This window comes from Odontesthes bonariensis, chromosome 12, assembly GCF_027942865.1.
Source record: "Odontesthes bonariensis isolate fOdoBon6 chromosome 12, fOdoBon6.hap1, whole genome shotgun sequence".
Classification (NCBI taxonomy): Eukaryota; Metazoa; Chordata; class Actinopteri; order Atheriniformes; family Atherinopsidae; genus Odontesthes; species Odontesthes bonariensis.
Genome location: NC_134517.1, coordinates 17,528,951 through 17,539,823, shown reverse-complemented (window position 1 = coordinate 17,539,823; position 10,873 = coordinate 17,528,951). Strand labels below are relative to the sequence as shown.

Here is a 10,873-nt window from a genome sequence, read left to right as displayed (position 1 = left end):
AGATTCAATAAGTGTGAGTGAGATAGACAAAAATACTCTTCAGTTTCATCAGCACCTGTTCATCAATACACCAATTACTTGCCTGACAGGCCTCTGGTGCACTAAAGAGGACTTTTGATGGGTAAGTGAGTTTGTACGCAGCGGAACAACAAAGTTTCAGACTATCCTATAACTCAGTGTTGACAGAAAAATTTAAGCTAACAAAAAAACTTACTGATCTGAAAACAGTCCACCTGAATGTCATGAAGTATTGAAAAGGACCTTTGCTGGCTGGCTTTAAGTCTACTCCATCAAACTTTTTAACACTTTATTCATAAGCATTGTGCGTGTAGCTTGAAATTCCTTTGGTTTTTCTTCCACAAAATCCGGCCCCCCTGTTTGCGGCGTCATGCTTGTTCAGTGTAATATGTATCATCATCATATAACATCATCGCCCCACAGCCGCACGTTTAAGGTCAGGAGTCACCCACAGAGTATTCCACGGGAACGAAATCAACACCTGTCGTGCACGATGGCAGCATCATGCTGGTGGGGATGTTTTTATAGCCGGGGCCTGGAAACGGGTCAGAATGGATGGAATGACGAGAATTGGGATGCGGCTTCACCATTCAGCGACAACCAACATACCGCTAGACGCCCTTAATTAGAATGTCTTGGCATGGCCAGAATCAAATTCCGTTGGATGACAAAGATTCCTGTACAACAGCTGAACACTTCAGCAGCTATGTCCAAAGGAAATGGGCATACACTATATCTAAGATCAGATTTATTGTCATGCATACACACGAAATTGGTCCTCCGCTTTTAACCCATCTATATATGATTGACTTTTTTGGGGGGAGCGAATACCGTTCAATCTTTTAGCCTTTTGCCTAATTTCTTATTCGTTTCACACTTAATGATGGCAAAGTTTTATTTGTAAAGCACTTGCGAAAGAGACTGCAAAAAAAAAATCTTTGCATTTTTGCGCTCACAATGCGGTAGGTGCCATGAAAACCCCAGATTGTGAGGAAACGTACAAACGAAAACACTAAAGGGAAGAAAGCCCTCGGTGTGCCAGAAGGAACACATTGCAGTGGACTTGAACCCATCCGACTCTGTATCATCTGTAGAATCATCCAGATTAGGTAAAAGAACCCCGACTTCTAATGAATGTGTTCAGGGCAGTTGATGACAACCATGAGCGTGGGGATTCCAACTCTGCAAGAGCTTTTATATTGGCAAAAAAATAAAGGGAAAACAAAAAGGAGTACCTCAGTAATGCTGGCACGTTCATTCGGATGGGTAGGTAAGCAGTGTACCCATGTCAAAAGAAGAAATACTGAATCCATCAAATCCCAAAACAATCCAAAATCCAGAATCTCCCAGGGCCGTAGTGCAAACCATTCATAAAGTAACAGGACAGTAACCGCAAGTCTTCATCAAAAGTTTTTATTGATCAAAAGCATCTCAATTCCCATCACGTTGTCGGTGATACAGTACCATAGCTGGATCGTAATGATTCATATATGCACCTCTTCTTACTTTGAATATATACATACAGTGGAAACAAGAATTAAATAACAATGCTCAGTAACATTCAGATATATAAAAGATGAGGACCCCCATGATCAACGCTTCCATTGGTGAACGCACATAACAAATGAAAAACTGCTCAAGGTTTGGTAGGACTAGATCCTCAGTTAGAAAGCAGATAACGGCGTATTTGGTGTGAAAGACGACTGGACTCTTCCCGGGCCACGTCCCATTTAACTACTCCTGTACCAGTTTCATAGTTTTTTTTTTTTTTGTGCAGCACTTATGCAAAAAATATTCAGACATTTTTATAGACAAACGTCCTTAATTTTCTCTTTCAGGCAGCTATAGCTCAAAGCAAGAAAGTCTCCCATTTAAACCGTCTCATTAGTTTTGAATGTCCAGACCCCACTTGCCCTGCCTAGATACGGTTGCTAAGTGGCTACACCGCACATTTCCTGTCCAAGGACGGGCTTAACAAATACATTGTTTAGAAACTGCCATTTCATTTCACTTGTTAACCAACGCAGAAATCTGTCATTTATAAAGTTACAGCTTCGGGTTTGCTTCTTCTCAAGTGGGCTTTCACGGGGTCTCATTTCATCAATAGTCGTTTGAACTTGTATACGATTCCTGCAAAGTTTTCTGTAATCGCAAGATTCCCGAAGACATTATCGTCTTTGACAAATACTACATCAGAAGAGGTACGTTTCACAACTGCATTCAATTGCAGGAATAGATCAAGTGTAGCTACTCAAAAGTGTTCCCAAACTAGGTTTTTATTATTCTCCTGTCACGTTCAATGTGACACAGTATAAAGCATGAGCGCAGAGCTATGAATGAATCAAAGTATAGAGAGTGCAATGCCAACCTGGAGCCAGTACTAATGGGTACAGAGTGGCACATTTGGTTACACGGATCAACATTCAAACTCTACAGCATCTCACAGGTCTCTAACCCCCCCTCCCCTCCCCCCTATTGCATTCATGCCCTACCCCTCACAGCCTATCAGAAATATTACAGTAAGTGTTCCGTCACTAACAAAGACTGGGTCTGTGGAGACAGAAACAAGGAAAACGTATCAGAAACCACCCCCCCAAATAAACGATTCCAAACGGGGAGAAAAATCATGTAGAGGAATGGTGAAAAAAAAAAAAAAAAAAAAAAAAAAAAAAAAAAATCAGGAGAAAAAAGGCAAAAAGAGTGATTCACTGTGAAAAAGCAACAATTCAAACCTCCTGAGAGGAAGCGATATAAATAAGCTTAAAAGAAAATAAAAGAAAAAAAACAGGGTTAACTCATGAAACAAGCAAGTCTTTAAAAAAAAAAAAAAGATGAACAAAATAAAACAAAGGCATGCAATTAGACAGGACAACGCCAGAGTTAGGTCCCACAGAGGTCCAAGTCCTCTTTGAACTCCGTTTAAATTTTCTTTAAATGTCCGTTCTCTCCCGAGTGGATTAAGAGCAATGGTGTAACTCAAAAATGTGCGTACTTTTAAGCAGACATTGTGTATGACATCAGAGGGAGAGCTCAACCCCCGACAAGGCCTCGGGCGTTCCGTTAGCAGCGGATACGGCCACTGCGTGTTGGCTCGTTACACACTGCGTTGTACATGGAGCACGTTGGGTGTTCGCTGGCACAGTGCTGGCTTTGTCTTGGGGTTAATTGCTCCACTGAAGAACCTGAAAAAAAAAAAAGGTTTCACCTGGTTGTCACGTGGTCGCCACAAGCAGGAGACGGATAAAGCCAAGAGATGCGATTGAGGATCTGGATGCGGCGCGGACGCCGCAGCGAGAGGGTTCCAGAGCTAAGGCTTGAGTTCACGAGAGCGTGCGTCGCGTCCGTCTGTGAACGAGATCCAGTGTAAGTGTGAGGACGCGGGAATCACAGCAGAGCTCTGGTCAGGTACAGCTTCTCTCCATGATCCCCGGTGAAGATGGGAGCTTTCTTGTAATGCTCCACTAGTTCATCCATGGAGCTAAATCTGCGTTGACCGATACAGTAAACTCCTTCCGACAGCTTCACTTTAAAGTGCTTATTCTTACCCACCGCCTTCAGAGACACTGAGAAATCACTGGGCTGAAAAAAAAGAGAACAAAAACACACACAAAACAGGGAGAGAGAGAGAGAGAGAACAAAATCCAATTAAAATCAAAGGCAGACTGAGCTTCTCCAGCAGGTGGCAGCATATTCACTGGTTTAAAGATCTGGGCACAGACTGTTAATTCATGGCCTCATGAGACAAGTCAGAAGAACCAAATCCTTCATCGATTCTGCGGTTTCAAAACTTTAAAACATTCTGGGCTGTGTTGCTGATCTGGGACAGCAGGTGAAGTGCTGCATGAAGTCTGCACCAGTCCTGCATATGTGCAACGTGCACGTGTGTCACGAAATCTAAAAGCCTTTGTTGTGCAGGGGAGTTAAAGTATTCCACATTCGTAATGTTTTGTTTTTCAAAAAACAAAACAAAACAATGCTTCACTTTTTTTATTTAAAAAAAAAACAACAGATAACTTAATTTTCCTTCACAGTTTCAAACGCGTCTGAAATGGATCTTTAGGAATACAGGCGAGTTGTCCATTTTACTCTGTTCATAACACCAGATTCTGCTGAATTTCTTGCATTTCGTGTTATTGGTTGACTGGACCGATTACAAACTCCGTCGGTTATCGGATTCTACCGCCTCGCACTTTCGCTTGAACGAAGTTCAAAGTGCAACACAGTCGGAGCCCGAACACAAGTATTAATTTATTACTTAATACTAATAAGTATTGGCTCAGAGAATTCATCAGCCTCTGAGATACAACATATATTGTATTTATCTAATGTTTTTTTTTTTTTAAAAAGTATAAAGTTCATCAAGAAACTCATTGCTAACTGGTTATGAAAACTCTTTAGAATTAAATTCCAAGCGACTGATTAGGGTGGCAGACGAAGATTAAACTCTGAGCAAACTTATGAGTAACTATAAATATAAATGCATCCCATTTTTTCCCCATTTGGGGCTAAATTTTTCTGTACCTCTTACTCAGCTCTTCAGCACAAACTTCAGTTTCTCTGTGTTCCACTGTATTTTAAAAACTGTGCTTGCAGAATATGGCATGCCGAATGCAATTCACATTTTCTTCCCCCTAAATATGAATATTTCAGGATTCCCGTTCGAGCTGACAGGGAGTTATTTCCTCTGTCTTTCTCCAGCCTCCATGATGTCACTCTGTCCTGACCTCAGCCCACTGACTCACCGATGACTCGCTGTCCCGTATGAGGAAGTCGCCCTCCTCTCCTTTCTCGTTGAGCACACACTCGGCCTGGTGTCTGGTGATGTTGCCGTAGTACCAGTCCCTCCCAGCGAACCTCCCCGTGCGCGCCGGCGTCACGAAGCGGTTCTGCGGGGAGCTCGGTGCAGGGGAAGGCAGGCCGGGCCTCTCATCCAGTACCATCACATAGTTTTTAGGCACCAGGCCCACCATGCCGCGGGAGTTCTTACATCTCCACCACTCTGGGTCATTCTCCGGCTTCTCCACCACCTCCATGACCTCTCCTTTCTCAAAGTTTAGCTCTTCTTCTATCACAGAGCTGAGGGGGTAGAGTGTCTGAACCAGGTGAAGGGCCCCACCGCGACCACCTGCGCGCCCGTTGGCCAACAGAGGTCCAGGAGAACCTCTGTGGTAGCCTTGCGACGAGTCTCCCTCCCCCCTGTCGTCGGCTCCTCCGAGCTCATCCTGGAGGTAATTCGAGGGAAACCAGCCCACCTGCCCGGCGTGAGTGCCCCGCCACCAGCCGTCGCTGCACTTCTCTGTCACCACCACCGTGGTGCCCTTGACCAGGTTCATCTCATCGTCCCGCTCTGCCGTGTAGTTAAACTTAACCACGGCGGGGATGTTGAGGTCGTAGATCCTGTCGGTGGCTTCTCCCACACCTCCGCCCCCGCTGCCATTGGAAGGGTACTCCGCGTCCGAGCTTGGTGTTGGGGAGGTGTCACGGGTGCTCGGCTTCCTCCTAGTTTTTCCCAAACCTGTGCGTGAACAGAAAAGGAAGCGAGAGGCGGCGCAGATGTTAGTTTACAGTCGGTTATGTACATAACCACCAGACAAAAAGCAGGTAAAGTAAACTTTGTGGGCAAACTTCAGTCTGGTGCCGTGCAAGTGGCTTAAGCTTCTCCCCAAAGACTCCTATTAACTATATTACTTTATTGAAACAAAGATGGGACAAAAAGTGGTGGAAAAAACTAAAATATACGTTCTCCGTCCTTCATTTAATGCAACAACTTTGCAAATGCCGACACAACCCAGAATATGCATCACAGTATCGTACAGACTGAAAACTTTGACACACATACTACAGCGTTATGTTCATTTGTGTTGAACCGGCATTGACAAACAAAGAAATCGGATTTTCGTTGTTAGTGGCTTTTTAAAAAAAAAAAGAAAAAAAAAAAAAAAAAAAAGAAAAGAAAAAAAAAAAACGTTTTTTCAAACATGACAACCGTGGAAACAACGGCCGTGGTGACATGCTGAATCAAAATAAATGTACACTGCGGATACGGCTGCAGTGTTATTTTATAATAGGAAGCCCCTGTTAAAATAGCCTTGGTGGGGGCTCGTCTACAACTTAGTGTAACGGGCAAAAAAGATCCAAGTTATTGCCGATGGTAACACTTGCCGCTTCCACTACATTTTTTCAACTCCGCATCACTGATCTTAGCCTTTGTAATTTTTCAAAACAATTTTACTCCAAAGAAAGCGTCATTTCCTGCAATCCATCGTGAGAGCTACAAAAGGAGGAGCACTGCCTAGTTTCTTGCCCTCGCCCCTGCTCGGTGGTAAAATCTGTCGACAAAGTTGGAGTTAGGGCTGTGGTGAGAGGCTCTGTTGATTAGAGGTAGGATGGAGTAAGCAGGGGATGGGCTGATCCGTTTGGAGAGAAGAAGAAGTTAAGGTCAGTGAGAAACCAATTAAAGCTTCAAGTTGTCCTCGTGGAGCCCAAAACTACTCTGGAAACACGATAACCTAAGAGAGACCTCAGTGGTGACGGGCAGATTTTTTATTCTTGATAGAATCGACGCCGAGGGACACATCCATACCGAATGAAATTGAGCTCGTCATCTACGCGCCGTACGCACATCTATACAAATCAAAAGGCTGAAAATAGATGTTGCGGAGAGGGAAAGAAAAGTGGAGCAGGCACCGTGGGCTTGGTGATGACAGGCACATCCAGGATCAAAGTCGGCTCCTGTCTTACCTGCTTCTGGCTTTCCCACTCCTGTACTTTCAAAGACCAGTCTTTAAACGTGTGAGCACACTTCAATGGGACCTGAAGTTTTCTCAGCTGAGCACAACAGAGGAGGGGCCATTTCCTCACATGCACGTTAAAATAATAATTAGACACCAATTGGCTTATGATGTTTATGATGAACCGTTTTACTTGACAGCTGAAGCCGGTGTCAGGGTTTGCTCACATGCCACTAATGATGGGAGAGAGCTTCTTGACAGCTCGTCGCCTCGCTTGTGCCACAGAAATGTCCCCGCTGAACAGAGCGTTTACATTGTTTTGAAAACTGCCGGGTTCACACAGAGTAGCACGAAACTTTTTGGCAGAGAGATAGAGAGAGAGGGGAGGACGAGGAAAGACAAGGGGTCCCTTGGCAGCTGTTTCTCAAACACACTGGAGACCGAGCACATCAGAGGCCACAGCTGACAAAAACGCAAAGCAGGAGGATGAGACAGGAATAACAAACAGATCGTGTTTGTGGGAGAGCAGTGCGCGTCCTGCTCATCAGATAGCTGCGTTGTCATGTGGAAGCGAGAGTATTACAAAGACAAAAGCCAAGGACAAAAGGTCGACTTTCAGAGCTGCATCAGGTGGTGACAGAAGAAAAATAAAATAAGGCCGTCACTGTCGTGGGTAAGAGGGAAACACACACTCCCCGGAGCGGAGCCAAAACACCTGAATCTACACACACCTCTCTTCCTCGCTCATTTCCACTTCAAGGCACTGGCCTGCTGGTTAGAGCTGCAGTGGGCTGTGCCCTCCCCCTCCCACGCGTTCACTTGCACCTTCACCTCCCTCTCATCTTGTGAAGGGAGACTCAATTTTTCAAGCCCAAAGGACTTCAACTCAGAGGGAAGTAAGCTGATGAAAGCCTCCATGTTGCGGCGTATTGCTTCACTCCTTTGCTTACAGTGGAGGGCAGGAGAAAAGTTACTGTATTAAAGGAGTCTTTGCATAACCGTACCACCCACCAGTGTAATCAAAAACCACAGTGGAGTGTTAGTGCTGTAACAGTACTTTGAGTTCACCACAGATGAGATATGTGGTCTTTTAAATGAGCCCCCTAGCAGTGTAGCCCTGTTTTTTTAGTTAGTGCCACGAGGTTTTCATGCATTATCTTGTGTACAGCCAGTAAAGACCTGCCAAAATGCTTAATGAGACTAATGAAAATGTAATGCTTAGACTGCTACATGCACAAACCAAAAAAGGGCCCTCAGAGCACAGTCCTCCAGCAAGATCGCCGTCTTTTTTCAGTTTCAGTTGAAAGCCATTTCAACTCTGCAGCCCAACAACAACTTTCTTGAAATATTGTGATGCAATTTTTCATACAATCTTGACAATATGTTGCGCTGAAAACAAAACATGGCAATTCCTCCATCGCATGTACCTAAACTCTGGGCTTCATGGTTACTCTGTTACTTTATTTTTTTAAAGTTTTCTTTGTAAATGCGGGTTCCGGTAATCGAAAGCATAAATGATGGACAAAGACATGTTTAGCCACCAGTCATCGTGGTTAGCAAGATTTACCCCTTCTGATCAAGGTGCAAATGTTCTTTCGAAAACACAATTTCCTAATGATGAAATTTTGCCAAAGTATGGCCACCTCTGGCTCCACAATTCTCGCCATCACCAGAGAAGCGGGGCTGCGTTTAAAAGCTTTAAGGAATATGATAAATGTCTTTGGTCTGGCACCTCATATCTGTTATAAAGCTTTTCCAAAGCCCTGCAAAAACACTTCCCGAGAGCAGCGTCCTCCCCCTTGTAGGAAAATGTGTCTTAGCCAAACCGCAGAGGCTGCACAGAAAAAGCTTGAGGAACACAAGTGGGAATCCAAAGTGTTCAGATCCCAGCCTCGTCGTGCATTTACAGGAAGTACCTGACAAACCCGATCCAATAAGGTTAAAGATGTTTCCATGGCGCCACAAGGACACAATCATGAACAGATGACTATAACATTGCGACAGATCTGTGATTATATACGCAATTAAAAACTGACACCTGCCAATCTCTGCATTAACCACCAGCGATTTCTGAGAATTCTGAGCTTTTCTCTGGAGCTTTTTCACTGCATAACCTCATGCTGTACTTTGTATCTCTGAACTCTGAGACTCATTTGTGGCCATTCTGCCACAACACCTACAATATAACTATGCTAATTTGAAAGTACTAAGCACAAGGAACTGTGTGCGGGTATTTCAGCCAACTTTTAACCCGAGTTCAAGGCGCAGTGCTTTAACGCAGGCTCACAGTCGGCCACGCATACTCGCACACACTAAATGCAGGAAATGAGCGATGGGTCCTGTTAAAACGTAGGTGGGTTGAAATTTAACTTGCTGATGCATCGTACATGTAAGCAATGACCCAGTTGCAGCAGTAAGTAGGTTCTCTGTTGATTGTTTTTCTAATTTCCGGTGAGACGAAACTGGGGCACAAAACAGCATGCAGCCATTTATAGTTGGATTCTGTCGAAATGGAGGCTGATGACACAAACTGACTAAAAAGCCCAGTAAAAGGAAGAGGAAAGGTCATAGATAACAGTAATTACATACTATCCACGCGCTCCATAAGCATAATGTGTACTCACTGAGGGTGAAAAACAGCTAGACTACAGAAGGGATGAAGAAATCAAGCTCTCAGCCAATCAGATCCCCCATTCAAGTGCGTGAGTAGGTTCCATTAGTCCCTGACCTCACCTATTGCTCATCACCTCATCGTCAAAGTGTTCTCGCCTATTGGATTTTCTCAGGCTTTTAACACTAAAGAGCTCCTGGCAGGAAGCACACTGCTCAGACTGAAATGGAACTGGGCCATAGTGTTGGAAGTCGATTTGTAACTTAGTCAGGGGACAGAGAGGTAATCCATCATTCCAGTACAACCATTAGTCGGCCGACTTGTCCACTAATCAAACTACATGACCATCAAAAGCAGAGATCCCCCACTGACGGAGAAAAGAGCCTCAGGGAGCAGTGTTGGAGCATTCGAATGGGGGAGGGGGGTATGTCATCTCTGCTCCCTGTGAACCCTGGTGATGGCGACTGTGGCACGCTGTGCCACGGTCACCCACATACAGCTGCAGAGATTCCCTGAAGGCTGGTGTCCACAGAGCCGAGAGGAGTCGGTGCATTAAACCAGACCCCAGTCATTCCTCTTCTTTCCTCCACCCTCCTTCTGTCAGCGCTAAATATGGCTCCCTTTCAGGGCCACACGGTCACTATATTTATTTCGATTGCGCTCCTTGATCATTCTGTCTTGTTAGAATTTCTACCAGATGTTTCTATTTTCTCCCCATGTCCCTCTCTTCCTCCTTTCCAGCCTTTCCTACGGGGAAAAAAAAAAAAAGATGTCTCAAAAAGAGCAAAAAAAAAAAAAAAAAAAAAAAAAAAAAAACTGTCAAAACAGACACGCTTCAGTTGCTGCTCTGCCTTAGTGTTCCTGTCCTGCAACAAAAATAAAAGAGCAAGTGAATCTTGAACTGGCACTTTCTTGACTTCAGCTGTAAGTCTACACATCTCAGATTAGCACTAAACCATCTTCTTTGGAAAGGATGCTTTCTAGGGGCCACATCTGTTGCATTCGTACACTGCAGAGAGGAGACAGCTGTGTGGGTAATTAGCAGTTTCATTATCCATTACCTCCCATCATTTCATGCCAATTTCACATAGAGAGTAAGAAATAATGAATAAGAGAAAATACACTGAGTCACAATCTACTGGAAGGCCCGGTATCTTTTAGGAGTTGGTGGCGAGATCGTCTTCCCACATTCAGTCATAACAAATTAGGCCATTCTTGTGTTTTAAAACAGGAGCTGAAACCTCTAAGGAAACAGTTTCCTCCAGACAGCTGCACCACAGAAGATGCTGCGAAGACAAAAATATCTCAATACACTGGCACAAGATGACTGCGTGAAGAAAAGGTCACAGCCACCGCTTGGTGAGAAATGAGACGGCGGCGTCTCAGCCCGTCGGCTGTCCAAGGTGGCTTTTTGAAAAAAAAAAAAAAAAAAAAGAATTAATCAGTGTAATATTAGAAAAAGTGAAAGCCCAAAATGACATCTTGAAATGGCTCAATGACATTATGTGAGAAG

The 10,873-nt window shown here is 44.3% G+C and overlaps 1 protein-coding gene across 1 annotated transcript in view; it reads right to left on the bottom strand.

Moving 5' to 3' along the window:
* Nucleotides 1-1,415: 1,415 nt before the first annotated feature.
* Nucleotides 1,416-10,873, bottom strand: part of LOC142396527 (cytoplasmic protein NCK2-like) — a 40,273-nt gene continuing 30,815 nt past the window's right edge. The window contains exons 3-4 of the mRNA XM_075479375.1: nt 4,761-5,533; nt 1,416-3,597 (exon numbers count right to left, since the gene is read on the bottom strand). Coding sequence (XP_075335490.1) covers nt 3,403-3,597; nt 4,761-5,533 — 968 coding nt within the window. The 3' untranslated portion in view covers nt 1,416-3,402. The remainder of the gene's footprint in view (nt 3,598-4,760; nt 5,534-10,873) is intronic.